The 20,572-nt window shown below is 43.5% G+C and overlaps 2 protein-coding genes across 8 annotated transcripts; both read left to right on the forward strand.

Moving 5' to 3' along the window:
* Positions 1–247: 247 nt before the first annotated feature.
* RRS1 (regulator of ribosome synthesis 1) lies at positions 248–1,528 on the forward strand. Its single transcript, XM_085221200.1, has one exon. The coding sequence runs from the start codon at positions 318–320 to the stop codon at positions 1,383–1,385; it is 1,068 nt and encodes a 355-aa protein (XP_085077326.1). The 5' UTR covers positions 248–317; the 3' UTR covers positions 1,386–1,528.
* A 141-nt stretch (positions 1,529–1,669) lies between these two features.
* On the forward strand, positions 1,670–17,633 carry ADHFE1 (alcohol dehydrogenase iron containing 1). Of its 7 annotated transcripts, none has more exons than XM_085221193.1 (14): positions 1,670–2,074; positions 2,286–2,442; positions 5,316–5,359; positions 5,531–5,584; positions 5,895–6,049; positions 6,210–6,406; positions 7,015–7,092; positions 8,194–8,299; positions 8,823–8,975; positions 10,021–10,119; positions 11,016–11,094; positions 11,280–11,376; positions 14,532–14,689; positions 16,470–16,902. In XM_085221193.1, exons 2-14 carry the CDS (start codon positions 2,286–2,288, stop codon positions 16,551–16,553), a joined length of 1,461 nt encoding a protein of 486 aa, XP_085077319.1. In that variant the 5' UTR covers positions 1,670–2,074; the 3' UTR covers positions 16,554–16,902. The 7 variants fall into 7 exon arrangements, 6 of the variants coding, with proteins under 6 accessions (XP_085077319.1, XP_085077322.1, XP_085077323.1 ...); XM_085221196.1 differs by having other exon boundaries at positions 2,286–2,323; XM_085221194.1 differs by lacking the exon at positions 1,670–2,074 and adding an exon at positions 17,186–17,633 and having other exon boundaries at positions 2,096–2,442; positions 16,470–16,596.
* The last annotated feature ends 2,939 nt before the right edge of the window (positions 17,634–20,572 follow it).

Raw genomic sequence — 20,572 nt, forward strand, 5'->3', positions numbered from 1 at the left:
CAGGCAGCTTTCCAGCCACTCTTCCCCAAGCCTGTAGGATTGCCTGGGGTTTCACCACCACCCCTTACACCAGCCCTGTCCCATGCTGGGGCTAAATGCAATGCCTGTTTGGCAACCATTACACAACCGGGCGAGGGACTGCGGAAGCCTCTGGGGAACAGAAGGGGAAGCAGGGAGGCCTACAGCTCCCGGCAGACACGTGGGCGGCAGGCCTACAGCTCCCGGCAGGCCGGGCGCCGCACGCAGTTCCGTCGCGCTGACTCGAAAGAGCCGCGCCGCGCTTCCTGCGCTTGGGCGGCCACACGCGGCCCGCCACCATGGCGGCCGTGCGCGTGGAGGAGGTGCTGGCGGCGGCGGCCCAAGAACAGCAGCAGCCGCGGAGCGTGCAAGTGGAGAAGGAGCTGGAGCTGGAGTTCGACCTGGGCAACCTGCTGGCGCTGGACCCCAACCCGCCTCCGGCCGCGGGGCTGCGCGGGGCCGGGCCGCGGCGGGAGTCGCAGCTGCGGGCGCTGGCCCGGGACAACGCGCAGTTGCTGGCGGCGCGGCTGTGGGAGCTGCCGGCCGAGCGGGCGGACGGGGCGGCGGGGCCGCTGGTGGCGCGGCTGCCCGAGCCTGCCTTCCGCCTGCCGCGGGAGAAGCCGCCACCGCGCCCGCGGCCCCCCACGCGCTGGGAGCAGTTCGCCCGGCTGAAGGGCATCCGGCGCCGCAAGCGGACCGCGCTGGTGTGGGACGAGCAGGCCAAGGAGTGGCGGCGGCGCTGGGGGTACCGGCGGGCGGGCGGTGACCCGGCCCGCGCCTGGCTGGCGGAGGTGCCGGCGGGCGCCGACCCAGAGGAGGACCAATTCGCCAAGCTGCGGCGCGCCAAGCGCGAGCGGGTGGCCCGCAACGAGCTCAACCGGCTGCGGAACCTGGCCCGCGCACACCGCTCCGTCGCCGCCGCCCCATTGCACCCCACGGGCCACCAGAGCCGCCAGGAGCTGGGCCTGGTCGCACGCGTGGCCCGCGTCTCCACCGCCTCGCTCGGCCGCTTCCAGCCGCGGCTGCCCAAGGAGCCGGCCGAGCCGCCCTCCCGCAACGGCGGCAAGAAACGGCGCTTCGGGCCGCTGCTGGGCGACCTGGCGGCCGAGCGCGGGAAGCAGCTGGAGCTGCTGCGGGGCATGAGCGCCAAGAAGCCGGCTCTGGACATCACCCGCGCCGTCAACAAGCAGCTCCGCGAGGAGGACGCCGAGGCGGCCGCCGCAAAGGGCAAGAAGCGGGCGCAGCGCGGCAAGCGGGGCCGCCGGCAGCAGCGGCCCGGGAAGAGGAGCGGCGGCGGCAAGAAGGGCGGTGCGGCACGGCGGCAGCAGCGGCCTGCGGGAGACGGCGGCAGGAGGAAGAAGGCGTGAGGGACTGCCGCCCTGCGGGCCGCGAAGGGATCGGCACTGCGGGCACTGAGCGACTGCGTCCGAGGGGTGCGAAAGGACTGCTCCACGCCTGCCGCTATGCGGCCCACACCTCTGTCAATAAACACCCTTCGGTCTTTGTAAAATGTCTTGTGCGCGGCTTCTGTGGGAGGGCTTCGGGGGGGCCGGGCAGCATCTGCCGTGCTCGGCAACGGGGAGCACAGGGCTCGGCAGCAGGGTGCAGCCTGAGCTGTCCGTGTTGTCATACTGATAGCAGATACTAGCTGAAGTGGGCCAAGTGTTGGGTTCTGCACTTTACTCACAACAACCCCAGGCAACCCTACAGGCTTGGAGAGGAGTGGCTGGAAAGCTGCCTGACAGAGAGGGACCTTGGTGTCCTTGGTGGACAGGGACATGATTTAGCGGGTTGTTAGGGTAGTATGGTTAGGTTGCGGTTGGACTTGACGATCTTTAAGGTCTTTTCCAACCTGAGCGATTCCATGAACCCAAAACAAAAGCTCACAGTACATTAATACTGCTTAGCGCTGAGTGCTACAGCCAAACGCCCCGGCGTCCCGCCCCGCGGCGCCACAGGGGTGGTCCCGGCGCGGCCGTCCCAGCAGTCCCCGCAGCGCGATGGCGGCCGGGCGGGACAGGGCTGTGTGCCTCCTGCGGCAGCTGCAGCGGGCGGCGTGAGTGCGGCCGGGCCGGGGGCCGAGGGGGCGGGCGGGGAGCAGCAGGGGGCGGCATTCGCCGTGCGTTCGAACGGGGTGGCCGAATGCCTGCGAGAGACTCTGAGGGATACCTTCTGGTTTTCTGCCTTAGTTATACCTTTTAAATGTCAGTTCTGTTTTTGTATTGTGTTTTTTGTTTGTTTCTTGTTTTTTCTTTCATGCTATCTAGATGTCGGTGCCCGACTCACAGCCACACTTATTCCCAAGGTATGGTTTAAATTGTGTGTCTGAAATAATTCTGCATGAGACCATGGCCATCAGTTCCACATACTGCCTGGGTAGAGGGTGCATGCAACAGGTAGAAAAGAGAGCAGTGAAAGCGTACGGTGAGCAGTCTTTTATTTTGCAGCTGTACAATAAAAAAGATTTTTGTTGGAGAGATCCCGTGTCTCTATGTAAGCTGCAGCCAGCGTCTCCTGTCCTCCTTCCCCCTGCTGAAAGGCTGCACAGAAGCTGGCTGCTGTTGCGCATAGAGTCATACAGTCACAGCGTGTCCTGAGTTGGAGAAGACCCACACAAATCACTGAGTCCAGCTCCTGACTACACAGAACCACATAGAAATCAAACCCTCTGTCTGAGAGCGCTGTCCAAATGCTCTTTGAACTCTGTCACTTGGGGCCATGCCCACTGCCCTGGGCAGCCCGTTCCACGCCCACCACCCTCTGGTGCAGACCCTTTCCCTAACCCCCAGCTGCCCCTCCATGCCGTTCCTTCGGGCCCTATCCCTGTCACACAGAGCAGAGCTCAGTGCTGCCCTCCGCTCCCTTTGAGGAGCTGCAGTCACCATCAGGCCTCCCCTCAGCTCCTCTGCTCTGCGCTGGGCAAATCAAGAGACTTCAGGTGATCCTCATATATCTTGCCCTCCAGACGCTTCCCCATCTTTGTAGCTCTCCTGTGGACTCTCTCTAATAGTTGTCTGCCATGTGTACTAGACTCAGAACAGTTTATTCCATTTTTGATTATAACTTCTTTTCCATTTGTCATGGCATAAGTTGGGCTTTCCATTCCCAGCCTTTCCTTCTCTTGCCTGAACAACTCTGGCATATCTTCTTTGATCACACAGCATGCCCTTCAGAGCTCTTCTCTCCCTTATTGCATTTCTCTGAAGCTTCTCCTGCTGGACCACCTCCTTTGGCAAGTACAGTATCTACAGCTGGACAGTAGTTCTGCTGTCACCTGAGCCATCTCATCTTCACAACTGCATCTGAGGGGGAAAATGTGTGTCTGTTGTGTTTTAAAAAGAAACAAGTGAAGTGAGTAAAAAGGAGCTATTCTCAAAAGTGTGCTTTAAGTGGGGATTGCCATCTCAGGCTTTTTATGCAGTCGGCCCACAGGAGGTGAGTCACTCAGGTCAGGCTTGAGGAACGTGAGCAGGAGAAGCCACACTGGTGATGGAGGAGCTTTTTGCAGGAGCTTCTGTTTTGGGAGTCCAGGTTAATAACCATGTGCTGTTTAATCTCCAGATGTTCTCATTCCCCACGTTTCACTCTTAATACTCTAAGGGTACAATACAAGATACAATAGATATAATTTCTGTAAGAACTGATATTTGGGGCTGTAATTTCAGTAATGAGTGGTTCTGAGTGGTTTTGTTTCTTGTGCTTTACTGAAGACACTTTTTAAAGAATTATCATTGCCATTTTACATGTGGAAAAGCTAATATATGTTCATGTAGTTATTTTGCCCAAGCAAGCAAGACAAAAGCACAGCTGAGAAATACAATCTCATTTTTTTTCTGCTTGACTACCTCCTCAGTCAGTTCAAACTAAACCCTTGTAACTAGAAATCTTAATTAAGAATTCTGTCTAAGTTTTAGGCAGAAATTGGTTGTTCGAAGTAGCAAGATGATATCAGTTCCATATGTCTGTAAGCAACGGGAATTGGCTTAACAATGACTAGCAAAAAATATATATATATTGTTCATTGTGATTGTTGGCAGCATTGAGGGAAATGCTGCAGTTTTTGAACTCACCAAAATTCTTTCTGTAAGTTAAGTTTTGCACAAGAAAATAACAGCAGGTCACCTATTATATCATCAGAAAGCAAGTGAGTAAATCTCTTGGACATGTTCTTAGCCTGTCAAATTAATGACTGGGAGTACAGCACATCCATGCTTCAGGAGAGGTCAAACATGTACAGCCTGGCAAGAGATGGCAATGAAAGAGCGGACAGCAGCTGGCCTGGGCTTGAATAGAAAGCACATAAAGGATTTTAATACATCTATCTGTTACTGTTGTGGGTCAGTGCTTCAGAGCACCCTGGAGTGTCTGTAAGACTCATTATGGCTTCACTCATTGGATCTGAATCCAAATCACATTTTTTTCAATTAATTAAGGCATGACTTCAGCTGGAAGAGTAGAATGCCTCATCTGATCCTTTCTTGAAGAAGAATGGGCTGTTTCAGTTGATGTGGTTTGTTTCACTTTGTGATAGCATCAGGATATGCAAAAGAGAATTTTGTGAAAATTCATGTGGGAATGATATGGCAAAGAGAAGATATTATTGAAATACTGTCCTTACAAATATATTTTTTGTACTAAATGATGTTGATAGTAACATCAATTAACATAAAAGCTCTATTTATTATTAGCTGCTAATAACAGTTTCTTAATTTTCAGGCAAGCAGTTCAGTGTCACCTATAAGTTCAGGACCAGTTAGAAGTAAAAAGAAGTATAAACACCTATCATAATAGTTTCCACATGCACAAAAGGCACTTTCAATTCAGAGGTGTATGGAGGACGTCTCTTGTTTTTGTCATGCAAGTTGTTCTGAAGGTTAGCACATAGGCTCTGCACATTTCTAACAACTCTCAAACAGTATGGAATATTCTGTATGCCCTGCAGATACTCAGCTGTTCGTATTTATCATACATGCATAAATATTCATATATATGACAAGTTCTTGTGCAAATTTCCTGCTAACTTACTCAGTTTATATAGGAAAGAAATCTTAAGGAATGAAAAACTATCTTGAATCATATGAATCAAAAGAACTCGAATGATTCTATGATTCTAAGTACTGAGATCATTTAACCACATCGACAGCTGAGCACAAAATGGATGTTACCCAGAATAGTAAAGATGACCTGTGCCAATGTTTTGGTGATTTTAAAATCAAATAAATCTGTCTTTTTAGTATTGCTGTAGAGACTGAGGTCACGATTTGTTCCTTAATTTTAATGTTTAATTTTCATTTCAGTTCCTGAACGGGCTACCCTGAGAAATACAGACTATGCATTTGAGGTAGATTTAATAATAAAGTAAATTTGATTTTAAATAGTATGTTTTTTACTATCAAATATGGCATTTAACAAGTGCTTACATTAGTAAATATTTAAATTTCATTTTGATTGCTTGGGGCTTGATGACTTATCTTCACTTTTTCTAGAAAAAAGTATGTTCTTTATTTTGCAGATGGCCATTTCAAACATCCGATATGGAGAAGGAGTCACTAAAGAGATTGGCATGGTAAGCATTGTTAGTGAAATCCATCACTGGGGAAGAGTTATTTTCTGAAAGGCTGCTGGTGCTGACAGTCCATTTAAAATGTGAAAGCTCATATATTGTGTATCTGACCCTCTACTGTATGCCCATGTATGTATGTATGTATCTGCAACGCCTCTTTTCTTTAGCTATTATTGTTTCAAAAGTCTTACAAGAAGCAACTGCTTTTCAAGGTTTCACTAAATGATTCAGCTGTTTTGGTGTAGAATTTAAATAGGTCAGTGTGTGATTCCACACCAACTGTTTGTTTTAATTCCATTGTTGTCCATTGTAGGACCTGCAGAATCTGGGTGCTAAAAGAGTTTGTTTGATGACAGATAGAAACCTCTCCCAACTGCCTCCTGTAGATGCAGTGTTGAATTCCTTGACAAAATCTGGTATCAACTTTCAGATGTATGATAACGTCCGGGTGGAGCCAACAGACCAGAGGTATTGCTTCTGACAGCATGTTTTTTAAAGGGGTGCTGAGGCTTTTCAGCATGCCTTGCAGCTATTTGAACACCTCTTTGTGACCTATACACCAACCTTAATTGTTTCCCCTGTGCTGTTATTCCCATGACTAATTGGAAAGCTTTCCTTGTTTTCCAAGTTTCCTGGATGCCATTGAATTTGCTAAAAAGGGGGAATTCGATGCCTATGTTGCCGTTGGAGGTGGGTCTGTGATAGACACCTGTAAGGCTGCCAACCTGTATGCCTCCAGCCCTTCGTCAGACTTCTTGGATTATGTCAACGCTCCTATAGGGAAGGGAAAGGCTATCACTGTGCCCCTTAAGCCACTCATTGCAGGTAAAGCAGTAGAGGCGCGTGTGGGGAGAGAGGGAGAAGAGAAAAGGATCAGTTCTGTGGTCTGTGCGTATTTCTACTGAAATCAGTTTGCTGTGACCTTTTCCCCTCCCTTTGGGCTTACTTTTCCTTTAGCTGTATTCAGCAGTAAATCTACTGTTTGCTTCATTTGCTTCACAGATTTTGTCATTGATTGGTCTTGTTGAGCTGAGTGAGAACCTTTTACCAAGAAAAGCAATCAAAGAGGCTATTTCTTTCGACTTTCGATTGGCTTCCAATCAGGAATACTTCTAGGGTTTCCTGGATCTTGCACTGGTGGTGGCACTATTATTGTATTTTTATTTACTTGTTGTGAATATTTGTTATCTATTAATTATTTGTTTTTATTTTTTGGTTGTGAATGCCTCCTCCCTGGAAGCGTTCAAGGCCAGGCTGGATGGGGCTTTGAGCAACCTGGTCTAGAGGGAAGCATCCCTGCCTAAAACAGGGGGGTTGGAACTACATGATCTTATAGGTCCCTTCCAAACCAAACCATTCTATGATTCCATTATTTATTTTGTGTTAATAAGTATTATTTATTATATGTTATTGTCCTTGTTCTTTTTGTAAAGTGCCGACAACAGCTGGAACTGGAAGTGAAACCACTGGTGTTGCCATTTTTGACTTCAAAGAGCTTAAAGTAAAAACTGGTGAGACTTTTTGTTTGCTATTCAAAACAATTTTTGTATCCCAATGTCTTCATTATTTCCTCGTCTTGAACAAGAGGGATACTGCCTGTCATTTCATATGCCATTTCATTTGATTCAACTGCCACAGACAAATTTGAAGCTTAAAGGTTTCCTCCTCAAATTAAATTTATAGCATATTAACATAATGAAATGCCTGTGCAATACAGTGGATTACAGTTTGAAGGCAAATCAGGATACTAAAATCCTTCAAGTCTTTAAATGGCAGAAAATGTTAATAGCAAAGGAAATTTCTACTTACATTCAAGGTCAACCAACTGTTCCTTATTTCCTCTGTGTTTTTCTGTCTGTTTTTAAGACTTATGCTTCTTTGTTTTGTAATTGCAACCAAATGTTCCCTTTCCTGACTTCTGAAACCTTGGGCCTGAGATGCTGTGCAAATAAGGGGCACTGTCTTCCTTTGACCTTTTCATCCCTGGAAAACAAGGATTACAGCTAAAATGTCATCTTAAGCTTCACAGCTATTTTGAGGTTTTATTTCAAAACGTGGATTTTTTTATGCTATGTCTGCAGTGGCTGGGACCCAAACATGTGTGCTAAGAAGTTGTGACTGTAGCTCAGAGTTTTATAATCTATATGTAGTCAGTAGTCAGTCAGTCTGTCTGTCTGCATGGCTCTCTCTCTCTCAAAGCTACATCTGTGTCACCTTAATCATGATATAAAGGCAGAGATTACAGATCTGAGATACGATAAATATCAATTTATGGTGGAAACAAACCAGTCTTCCTCTGATTCCTAGAGCTGTTCACAAGAGATACAAATTTAAGAGCGATGTTGCAGATGTCATTCAGTACAGATGTTTTAAAAGTACAGTCTGCTCAAGGAGAGTGACAGAGAACACTGGTGTAATTTACTTCAGGCACCAGTCTCTTATGGGGACTCCAGTAAGATTTAGATTCATAGATCTTGCTCTCCCTTCTCTCCCTTTGCTTTTCTCTATGTATTTTCAAACCGTTTCCCTTCTTTATGTATTGAACATTAAACTTGTATGGTCCTGTTTTGTTGTAAATACTCTTCAACTCATTTGCCTCAAATATATTGCAGGTATTGCTTCAAGAGCCATCAAGCCAACACTGGGTATCATTGATCCTTTGCACACACTGTCTATGCCTGAGCGAATAGTGGCCAACAGTGGCTTTGATGTGCTTTGGTGAGTTTTCTGTGTAGGCTACTGCTTGATTTTATTGCAATTTTCCATTTTTGCTACAATGGTTGTAGAAAAAGTGTACTTGAGGAGTAGAAAGTGATCTTTTTTCTTCCTCTCTTGTTCTTATTAAGGTGATCTCTGTTACACTTTCCTCTTAATTATAATGTGCTTTTCACTTGTTGGAAAACTATCTTCAGCTTTAACCTACAGCTTTTAATTGCTCAAAGTATACAGAAGTTTATATTCTGGGAGTCAGAACTTGCCTTGCTTCTGGGTGCTGCATGCATTAGAGTAATAGATTCATAAGGAAACTGTGTGACCTCTCAAACTTAGTGAGTTGTTCCGAGCTACAATGTCTAACGGCATTTCTTTGTAAATAAAGATGTTCTGTCTGTAGTTGGTACATCTAAGTGTAGCAATGTAGGCAGTACACTTCATGTAACCAGATTTATGAGTATCTGGGAAATAAGACCTTTGGCAGCGGGCTCTCCCACTTAAATAATTCATTGTTTAATCTTGCTTTTAGCCATGCCCTTGAATCATACACTGCTCTTCCATACAAGATGCGCAGTCCCTGCCCCTCAAATCCAATCAACAGACCAGCTTACCAAGGCAGCAATCCCATCAGTGATGTCTGGGCTCTTCATGCTCTACGCATTGTAGCTAAATATTTGAAAAGGTAATACCTTTAACAGCCATCCCTCTTCACAGAATATTTAGTCTTCAGTGCTCAAAAAGAAGAATTGGAGTTTTGGTTTGAAGTAATTTTTTAAACCTACATTTTCTACCTTTAATTCCTCCTGAATAAGGATTACTCCTTTAGAGTTAGCTTTTTAATGCTTCTCTGGATCTATTTTAGAAGTCCTCAATAAAAAGTATTTATAGTCACTCAGTTAACATGAGGGAAAAAATCACATTTTGTAGAATCCTCTTTCTTTGACATTGTAAGGGGAATACATAACAAACTGAATAAGACATAATGCTGGTGTCATTTTTATGGCTTTCAGTGTAAATTAGTATACATATGCATCTATTGAGAAGATAACCACATAGAAAATAATTCACATAAATATGTGCAAAGTTATGTTTTTACTGAAAACTAGTTAATGCCTTCAGTTTAAATTAAGTTTTGACTTAAGGGGAGTTGGATTTGATCCTTACCAATGAAGTTTTGGTCTGTATAAAACTTTTGTATACAATGTAAGTTTATGTTAAAGATCACTGTGTTACTTTGTTAAAGACTTTTTACAATACCTGGCCATTCTAAATGTTTTCTGTTGTTCTATGGAATCTATTGCTGAGTCTTCTTATCCATGCTGTTCACCTCTACAAGCAGCCTGATTTGAGGGAAGGCAGGGAAGTTTGACGGATGGTAGGATTCAGAGCAGCACCTATTGAATAGTCCTGGATCTGCACATGGGGCTGTCTAAATTCTTTGACAGAATTGTTGAAACCACCACTAAATTGGATACAGCTAATTTCACCCTATTTACTCAATTTTAGCAAAGTTAAAGGAAACGGCCTTCACTGAAGCAGTTTGATCTAATGATCAAGATTGCTCTTTGGCTGAAGTGACAAACTGATCCCATTTCCAGCATTTTTCTCTCAGCTTATCTGGAAGATTTTTTCTACATCTGTAAAGAAACTGTTTTTTTTCCCTTCTCTGTCCTGATTTTCTACTCCATATGGGAATTCACTGGTACCATTGTCTCTATGTTGTGCAGAGCCATCAGAAATCCTGAAGATCGTGAAGCAAGAGCCAACATGCACCTTGCAAGTGCTTTTGCTGGTATTGGCTTTGGCAACGCTGGCGTTCATCTCTGGTGAGTACAGGAAATGTTAATCCCTTCACAGACATTGCTGCCTTTTTTTCCAGGGGATATGATAAGACACTGTTGCATACTGCTGCTTATCTCAGGGAGAGCCATATGTTGTGAGACGTTGATAGTTCTTGGCGTGTACATGAATGAAGGTTGTGTATTCTGGCTTGTGATACTCCAAAAGACGTGCGAGATTTCCAAAACACGGCCCTCTTTACCTTTCCTGACCTTAAAAGTAAAAACTATAATTAGAGAAAAAAAATCGAGGACAGCTAAAATGTTGAATTCTGTGTCAGCTGCTTTGCAGTCAGGCAGCACTGGGGTAGTCTTGTGCCATTCCTGAACTGCTGCAATTGGCAGAGTTTTCCCATAGGGCAGGCATTCAGCAGGTTGAAAGGAGCTGTAGTAATATTGTAATGTAAACGAGTTTCCTATGGATGAAAATCTCAGACAAGCAAAGCTGAAGGCTGAATTATTAGGAGTCTTTCTTTTCACTTCTTTTGGTTGAGCAAGTCCACTCTTTAGTTATATTTTAACAACATAGTTTATTTTTTTTTATGCAGGGTGATCAGGTGAGGTATAAAATTTGTTATTTTTGGCATGTTTGCATTACTTTAGTATCTGAGCATCTTTTCGTCAAGTCAGTGGAGTGATACAAGAACTTCACTCACAGTGCAAGGAGCTGCTGCTCTTGCTGTTTTCGCAGCTGGGTTGCTAGGGTGCAGAAAGTGAGGGTTATATGTACCCAATATCTATACTGTATCTGTGCCTAACATCCTTCATGTGTCTGTGTCTAAGAGACTTACATACAGAAGGCTGACTGCGCAAGGGACTGAACGTACATTTTCCAAATACCAGGCAAGTTGCCCTAATTTCTTTTTCTCTATTCTCTGTTCCAGCCATGGAATGTCTTACCCTATTTCTGGTTTGGTGAAAACTTATAAACCAAAGGATTATAATGTGGATCACTCTTTAGTGGTAAAACTTGATTCATTTTTGTTTTCTTATCATACATTTCAATTCCTCATCATCTCACATTAATGAGTGCCAAAGCACATTGAAAATGCACATAGATGTGCTATTGATGTGTTTATATATACATATACATATATACATATATATATATATATAACTGTATATTTTTTATTTTTATTTTTTTCCAGCCACATGGCCTTTCTGTGGTGCTGACATCCCCAGCAGTGTTTGCTTTCACAGCACAGGTACATCCTGAGCGGCACTTGGAAGCTGCAGAGATATTAGGTAAGGATCTCTATGGATTCAACTTACTTATATTTACAAAAATTGTTCCAAAATGTCTTTTGAGGAGGGAAAAAAAGAGTGTGGAAGCAATTGTAGTGGCTGTTGTGGAGTTTTTCTGTTTAAAAAACACATGTTGGTTTCTGGAGTCTAATTTTTTTGTATTGAATAATGTAATTAGAGAAGCAAGCCCGCTGGAGAACTCTGCTTCTTGGCTGGAAAACTGGAAAGCTGACATGAACTATAGATAATTGTGTAAATCAGCAGAGCATAAATGTGATTGGAGTCTCTCAGTGCTTTATGGAGAGAGGTTACTGTAGTGTTGATACCATAAAACAAATTGGTACTCAGGTGCATCTGTTACCTAATAGAAAGTATTTTGCCTAACAAATTCCCTCCTGTTGCAATGAATTAGGACAGTGATGTTCTGGATCACTCCTGCTCTTTTTGAGAGCAAACTGTAACTGTGGCTTTCAGTCCTTCTAACGTAGGCCTAAGCTTATTTGTAGGTGATGGAATTTCTGAGTGGACAACTTCAAGGGAAAGCACTGAGTAGCTGTTCCACAGTCACATCTGTGATGGCTCAGAAGAGGGCTTTTCTGCTTCTTACCATAATAAAAGTAAATGCTGCAAGCTGACAGCACATTTAAAAATTGCATTTTCATACAGCTCTTTGTAAATCTGTGCAACCCATTGCTGGAAGGTATCCTGGGGATAAGATACTCTTCATTGCACCCTCAGCATAACTGTGTATAATAAACTAGCTTTCAGCTGTGTATTCCTGGAGCTGTTACCAGTCTAGCTGTGGCAGTATGGCTCTCCTGTGGGCTATTTTATTTATATCTAAGGTTGGCTTTTCTGCCTGCGCTACATTCTGTGTTGTAGCTAAACTGCTGCTAATGCCCATGCTTGCTATCTTAAGCAGTGAGCAATCACAGTCACATGCACAGCAGTGTAGACAGCAGAGAGAAAGTGGGTAGGGCAACTCTCCTGGTATTTGGAAAATTTGTATTCAATCCCTTGTATGGTCAACCTTCTGCATGCAAGTCACAGCAATCCAGTCACGTGTACAGCTTCCCTGTACAAGTAATCTGAAGGCATCGTGGGTTTCATCAAAGAGTGGGACTTTTGTATAGAGAATGAAAATATCATGGTCACATTAAAGAGGACGTGAGACATGAAAGATGGTCAGAAAAAATAGATTGGTGGGGAGGGATTAATTCAGATTATTTTAATTGTGGATTATGAAGTTTGTTCAGGCTTCCTCCGAAGTACACAGTCCTGTCTTGGTCAGAAACAGAATGCAGATGTAGCTGGAATCATGTGCAAAGCTACAAAATGCCTGTGTTCCTATAGCAATGACATTCAGCTCACATAAAGCAGACTAAGAAAATGTTGTTGGAAAACTGGCCTGCACAGTGCACATCAGAGGATTTGATCTCTGGCTCACTGATTTTAAAAGTAGGAGTGAAAAAGCAGTTCCTTTAGGTTTTGTGGTATGAACAGCTGCCAGAAATTCTGCCTCTAAAAGCTCCATTAATTTTCTCAATAGAAATTTAAGCTATGTTAGTGCTTGCCGTGCTATAAAGTGACTGACTTTGCTGAGATGACACATGGAAATGAACTTGTTAATTCCCACCTGGGCTATTTACTTTTTATTCAAGTCTGGAATCCAACTGACTCCAGTAGCTAATTCAAATCTGTCACATTGCCAAATACAGTGACTAAGAAAGTATTTTATAACGTGGAGAAGATTACTAAATAGTTATGTTGTATGAATGTGCAGCTGTGAACTTGGGTACAGCCAGAGAAAGCTTAATACCCCCCTGGGAGGATTCTTAAACAGTTGAAGTAGACGTGTGTGTGGCCAGATATTTGCAGAGTGCCATCAAAGGCTGATGGGTCCTTTAGGATGATCAAAAAAGAAAGTAACAGAACTATAGCAGTGTTTTGAAACTCTCCTTCACATTTACTTTTTGTCTCTGTTCCTTTCCCTTTTCACTTTACTATCTGAAGATACTGGATTGCTTTTGTGTTCTAATTACTCCTCTACAGCAAAACCCGGGGTAAACTCAGGTAGCGTGGCATAATTCCAGTAGCTAAGTCTTCGTACCAGACTCTGCCGTATGTTATTTATCAAGTTCTCCCAGACAGTCTATACTGCAGTACTTCACTATTGCTACCCAAACATCTGAGCTACTCAAATGATCTTGTTGCTCTCCTGTTCCCTTAGTCACTCTTGAACTGCATGAGGATCACAGAAAATATTTTTGCTGTAGCTATGTTGTGTTCTTACTCATTCTCTCAGTATGGTGCTTGGACCCAGCATAGTTCTTGTGTAACATCATTGAGGTTATGCAGAGAATAAATTTGGCTCATCTTGCTTGGGAAAGAAGACATATGGAGGAAGCTGTCTTCTATCTGGACATATAATTTTTAATTTAATACAGTCCTGACCATTCACTGCAGAAAGGGAGCAAGCTATTCCATAATAAATACCAATAATCTTTCATTTTATATTGAAGTTTCATTGCTGCTCAGCAGATGTTTCAAATATACTGGTTCCTCCTCTTCAGTTCTGCATTGCTCTACACATCAGCACACGTTCAAACTTTAGGATTGATTTAACTCATTAAACACTGCCCTGCCATCTCCTGTTTTTTTCAGCCCACGCACTCTCGTCCTCTCTTTGAAAGCGTAATAGAACAGAACGGGGAGTAGAAAATTGCTTGTCAGTGGTTTCCTCATCCTCTAGATGTCAGCAAACTCAAGGGCTGAAATAAAACTAGCATTTGGCGCACTATCCATAAAAATAAATACCACTGACGTTCATGTGCTAGCTGCTTTCCTTCCAGCAGTTAGTCAGACTGAAAAGTGCTTCTCCCTGTAAGCACAGAGGGAGAGGAAGTTAACTTCATGTGGCAGTTAGTCCTTTTGGCAGCAGTTACCTGCTTCTCCCGCTCTTGTTTTATTTTACTTTTTACAGATTATTCCAACTTCCAAATGAGGACTGATTCCTCTTCTTACTACGTGTTGCTTTCAGAGCAGTGACTGTAATGTATGGATATGTATTCAGCTGATATTATGATTAAATTAAGTCCAGAACAGGCTTCCTCTCTCTCTCCACCCTACAGTCAAGGCATTATGTCTTATTTTAGGAGCTGACATCCGCACTGCCAGAATCAAAGATGCAGGGTTGATTTTGGCAGACACGCTCCGGAAATTCCTGTTTGATCTGAATGTTGATGATGGCTTAGCTGCAATCGGTTATTCTAAAGCAGACATCCCTGCATTAGTCAAAGGCACTCTGCCTCAGGTAAGACAGAAAGTAGAAGTTTTACTTGTCAAATAAAATAGATTTTTTTAAAAAACAAAAGTGTTTCTTTCCAAGCAAATGTGATTTCTAATCCTACATGAAGACAGCTGCAGTGGAGAAAATGAGGCGTAGTCTTTCCTCTGCATAGTTTAAAAGTTTTTAATTTTTGGTGAGATGGAATGCATGCTGCATTCTGTTCTTTGCATGGATTCGGTCTCAAATGGACTTATATTTCATTTACTGTCCCCTCACAGCACTGATTAATTGTGCTTTGTAAAACAAGATGACCTAGCAGTTTCTCAAACCTCATTTTTTTATATGGGATGTACCACAGTGCAAATGTATTTGTGTTCGTTAATACCCACACAGGTAGTCCATACGGATACATTTTACTTTCAGTAGGCTTTCTTCAGAAGCAGCAGTCACCCATTCATGTTGGCCAGGCAGCACGTTGCAACTGGTGCTGCTAATAAATCTGCAGCATCCATTCCGTGCTGTGAATTGCAGGCTGCAGGCTGGGAACTGTGTTGGGACAAACATCTGTACTCCAAGTTAGAACAGAAATTTGTTTTCCTTTCTAAGTGAATTTGCTGAAACTGATCCTATTCACAACACAGTAGTGAGTCTAACTAGCAAAGAACATCATTTCCCATGCTGGAAAATGTGGCTGGTTCTGTATGGGATTTGAGAGGGAGATGAGGAAAGCTGAAAGCAGGAGGTAGCAGCATAGCTCACCTACCCCTGCAAACCTGCCAGAGGCAGCTGAAGGGTTGCTGACCCACGGATTGGGGCATTGTTGGCACAGAGTCGCTCATCACTGGCACTGTACCAGACTTCCCTGAGCCAGAAGGGAGGAGCCGAGGCCTCGCTGTCTGGGCATCGGTGCATAGCAGGCTTGTGTGGAGGCAGTGCTAGTGCTCTGTGCTGACCAGGGATGAGGAAAGAGATATCGGCTGTACCTGTAAAGTTACTGTTGTAGGTAGAGGCACGTGCACAAAGCTACGCTTTTCAGACTCATCACAGCTCATGCTAGTCATGGTGGTTACAAACTGTACCTCAGAGGTGACTTCCTCTCCGTGGTGGCCCAGCATTGCAGATAGGAACCTCACGGTGTGCTGGCTGGTCTCACCTGAGAAAAATCAGCGTGCTTACAGGGATGGATCCACCAGGCATATATCAAAACAGGTTGTAGCAGGAGAAATTCCTTTTTGCCAAAGTGACAGCATTCACCTACAGACTGCTTTGCTGAGAGACAGTGCCTTCCTGCTGTGCCTGTGCAGGTGGCTGTCAATGTCCCCAGTTCTTCCGTAAATTCATTGACTATTGAAAGCATAAAGTTACTAATCATAACCGTACAGCTCCCTGGTCTTTCAGAGATGTTGTAATTTGAAAATATCAATCTCTAAAGATTGATCTCCTCATTCCAGTGCTGGCAAATGAATTTTAAAATGGACTCTATTCACAGAATACCACCAGCAGTGTATACGGGTCCATGACTGGCAAGACCCATGTTTGAAGTACTTGACTTTGCAGCTGAATTGCTTTTTAATCTTGCTTCTATGTGTTTAATTACAAGCAATTTTTACTTAATAGATTCTTGGAAGTACGATACAATTGATGATGCTTCAACCTTAATTACTTGATTACTTACTTGCAAAACTTTGTTATTCTCTGTAAAGGACACAAGCACAAAGACACATCATTCAGCCACACACTTAGCTGCTCTTTGATTCAATTTGTTGACAACCTTCTCTAATCCCATTTTTCTTTCATCTTGCAGGAGAGAGTGACTAAACTGTCACCACGTCCCCAAACAGAAGAAGACTTATCTGCCCTCTTTGAGGCCTCCATGAAGCTTTATTAGCTTAAATACTATGCTGAGATGTGTGCTCTTTTCTAACACAAAGGTAATTTCTTACAGATAGGGAGATTTAATTTTTTCTAGAGAATGGAAGAACTTAGGTGTCTTCCATTTCTGTTCCATTGTGCACTGCCAAAACATCAAGGAATTCATCTTTAACTAAACCACACTTAGAAGTGAAGGCTCAGTTGTGTTTTTCCTTCCTCAGTAGGCTGTGGTATTACTTGCATAAAGGTTGAATCAGACATCTAGCTTTACTGAAACCTTTCTTGTTCTTCAGAGGTGGTTAAAGGTGAAAATTGTTCTTAAAGGATATTCCAAAACATTTAATAAAATACTGTTTTTATTTCAATTGTCTGTAATTTTACTAGGAAGCCATGCTATTTAAGAAATAAGTGGGATCACTTTAATTAAGGAGGATCAGTTCCCTTGCAGAAAATGTCAACTTGCTGCATTCTGGACCACTTTATCATCTTTTATCATCTTGCTTCACCAGGAAGACTTTTAAAGGTCTAGTTTGCTGTTTGTAAGGAAAAACATACATACTTATTACACATTTGGAAGAGGCTTCCGGAGATTTTGCTTTGGGTTAAAGTTTTGAAAATTATTTTCAGTTATTTATCTCTTCTTTAAAGATCTACCTAAAGTATGCAGAGAAGGAGCAAATACAGAATAAAGCATGGTTGCACACTCAGCGGGAACCACGTAACAGCAAGACATCATCCATCACAGTCATTTTGTCTGTGTTCCCCTTTCCTGCTGCGTTCTGTGGAAAGAAACTACCAACCGTATCTTGCTTCTGTGGGAAAGAATTGCTTCTGCTGAACTTCTGCAGATGCTGCCATTCAGAGCACAGCCACCAGCTTGAGGAAGTGGCACTGCGCTGTGGTTCATTATTAACAAGTGGTGGTGTAGCATATGGCTGTGAGTGCCCCGCTGGGAGTGCTGGTTAGATGTGGGAATGAGTGTGCACGTTCAGAGCAGTTAACCAGCTGGTTGGTTGTCAACTGAGAAAGGGAAGTGGGAAAGGGAGAAACGAAACTAAAATTTTAATATTAAATATATATATATTTTTAAAGTGTACATGGTTGTGTGTGCAGTTCATTTAAATCAGGTTCTGCTTTATGTTGGACCGTTTCAGCATCAGATACATGCAGTGAGCACAGCACAAGACAAATGCAAGAACCCCATAGCCTCTGGTGTTCTCATTTCTGTCTGCTAGGAAGGGAGCAGTTCTTCAGTCTGTCTGTTGAAGCTGAAGGCTCTGTACATACACCTTTTGTGCTTTTGTGTTGATCTGCTAATCTTAACTCTAACCTGGAATCTGAAGACAAGTAGGACCTGGATGTTGGCATCAGGTCTGTTTCACCGTTCAGTTAAAGCAGGTGGGTGGCTGCTGGTTGAAGACCAGAGATATTTATAACAGTAAAAGGGATTTAGTGGGCATAGAGACTGCACTGCCAAAATGCCTCAGCCTGTTCTGGAAAGCACATGTATTTTCCATGTACTCCTGAATCTTGTCCTCTGAAATTGTCCAGAGGAAACTCTTTCACAAAGGCTGCCTTCATAATAAGTGGCAAGGGATTCATTTTATTGTATTCTGTAAAGCTGCTATATTTGTACTATTCTGTACTGAGAAAATCTGCTCTTTGTCTTTGAACGTGTATTGTGCACATGAGCATAGCATTTCTGTAGGGGTGGAGGGTGAAACAGTAAGTGCCCAGTGATGGCCGGGCATTTGTGTGTGTGACACCTGAGTGACCGATTCCACATGGGACTTCTGTTACAGCTCTGCTGCCAAAGGCCTACAGCACACATCTATGTTTGCCTTGAGATGATACTGGAATGCAAATAATGACCATTATTGTGGTTGCTATAAACACAAGATTATTTGGAAATGTTTGAGAGTGAGTTTGACTCTGTCATGTTAACTTCAATCTTACAAAGTAACAACTATGAACAAGAACCATTCAGAAAAAGATAAGCTTTAGTTAGCTTCAGGGTGCATAGGGACTCCTCCTGCTGGGTTGTCTGCTTGGTGAACTCAGCAGTCCATAGCCACAAGTGACTACTGAAATGAATATTGGAGAAGTTCCAGAAATAATGGCACCCCAATCATTGCACTGTAATTCTCTGGACATTTAGGAAGCTTTCTGTATGCTCTACTCTTTGTAGTCAGTATATAGTTTCAGGAAATACTAGGATTTGGAGTATTATCATGAAATATGTAGTATGTTATACCTGTTAGCAGTAGAGTATGGTTGATTTCTTCCCCTTCCCTGTGGAATCACAGTTTTACTTTCTGACTTAAATAGCTAAAAATACACAATGAGATTTGTCAGTATTTACAAGGGCTGCTCTGAAAGTAATGCCTCCTATTTCATTATATTGACCCATGACATCAGAGGCAGATGATGGTGCTGTGGCAGCAGAGGCTGAAGGTTCCCACCAATACTCCATTACATGTTGTTGTTGTATGACAGATGACAGCAGAGGGGTGGTCTGACAAAATGATGTCTGACAAGGAAGCGCATATGAAGCAAAGGTGTGTCATGGAATTCCTCCGTGAAAAAGTTGCACCCTGCACTGACATTAATCGACATTTGCTGAACATTTATGGAGACCAAACAGTGGATGTGAGCACAGTGAGGTGGTGGGTGGTATATTTCAGCAGTGGTGACAGTGTCAGAGGATCACCTCCACTGGTGCAGGTTTTTACAGGTATGGCATGCAGGCACACTCCCCTCTCAGACTACTCAGAGCTCACACAGTTGCTGCTTGGTGTCAGTAGAAATGGGGGCAGTTGGTACAACAGTTCGTCCAGCCCTGGTCCTTTCTCTCTTCCCATTTCAGTGCTGACAATCCCAGCAGTTAGAGCAAAAGAAGAAAAAGCAAAAAACAGGTAACTAGTATGGCTAAATCTCTGAAAACTCTTACAGTTGTCCTGTATGAATAAAAGCGGAAGAAACTGCAGGTAATCTGTGTGAATGCTCATCCCTCATTACACTGTGCTCACTTCAAGGCAGTGTGCCAGTGCTGTCATCTTCTGTCTTGTGGTTGGTTTTCCATCCCCCTGAGACCTGAAAAATGGATGAGGTAGAGTGTTACTTAAAAGTCACACAGCAAAGCTATTTCTAGGCACTCTCCATAACCCCCAAGTAAATCTGCTTAAGCACACAGAGCTACAGGACGTGTGCAGTACATTTTGGCCTTTAGCATCTCCAGCTCATAAATCTGTCACTGTGCTCAGTACATCTGTGGAGAAGAGAAAGGGCAACACGATGCAATACAGCAAAAGTCTAAAAGTATAGTATGCATTTTGCCTCCGACCACCACTGTGTACTTTCTAAATAAAAAGGCACTTAATTTAAATTCAAAATAGTTGTTAAAAACACCAGCTAGTGAATAGAGAATACTGATCATTTTCCTCATCTCTCCAAGAGCTGTTGTGATAGGACAAGAAATGGTTTTAAACTAAAAGAAGGAAGATTTAGGTTAGTTGTTAGGTGGAAATTCTTTACTCAAAGGGTTGTGAGGTGCTGGCACAGCTGCCCAGTGAAGCTGTGGTGCCCCATCCCTGGAGACACTCAGGGCGAGGCTGGATGGGGTCCTGGGCACTGAGCTGGTGGGTAGCAGCCCTGCCCATGGCAGTGGGCTGGGACTGGGTGGGCTTTGAGGCCCCTTCCAACACAAAGCATTCTGTAATTAATTCTGTGATTCTATGATATGTCACAGTGATTGTGGCTATGAAGTTGTACATGAGATCAAGCAGAAGCTTACTCCTTTGCTCTGAATTTCTCAGTGAAACTGACACACTGAGAAAAAAAAAGAAAAATAAAGACATATCACCATGAAAGCTTCAGTTCCTTTAAATTCTCTTAAATGCAGCATTTCGGACTGCAGTTTTATATTTTGCCAATTTGGGGCAAAAAAAAAAAAAAAGCCATTTTCTCTTTTCATCATTGTGCTGAGACAGCTATCACAAGGGAGCTAGTAGAAACATCATACAGCCAAATAATAAC

Source organism: Meleagris gallopavo, chromosome 3 (genome assembly GCF_905368555.1).
Source record: "Meleagris gallopavo chromosome 3, MGAL_WU_HG_1.1, whole genome shotgun sequence".
Taxonomy (NCBI): domain Eukaryota; kingdom Metazoa; phylum Chordata; class Aves; order Galliformes; family Phasianidae; genus Meleagris; species Meleagris gallopavo.

Excerpts from the sequence above, each read along its gene's own strand:
- RRS1 (XM_085221200.1), top strand. The coding sequence starts at position 318 with ATGGCGGCCGTGCGCGTGGAGGAGGTGCTGGCGGCGGCGGCCCAAGAA.
- ADHFE1 (XM_085221193.1), top strand. The coding sequence starts at position 2,286 with ATGTCGGTGCCCGACTCACAGCCACACTTATTCCCAAGGTATGGTTTA. Across the intron at positions 5,585-5,894 it reads TCACTAAAGAGATTGGCATG|GACCTGCAGAATCTGGGTGC; the intron begins GTAAGCATTGTT and ends TGTCCATTGTAG. Across the intron at positions 6,407-7,014 it reads CCTTAAGCCACTCATTGCAG|TGCCGACAACAGCTGGAACT; the intron begins GTAAAGCAGTAG and ends CTTTTTGTAAAG.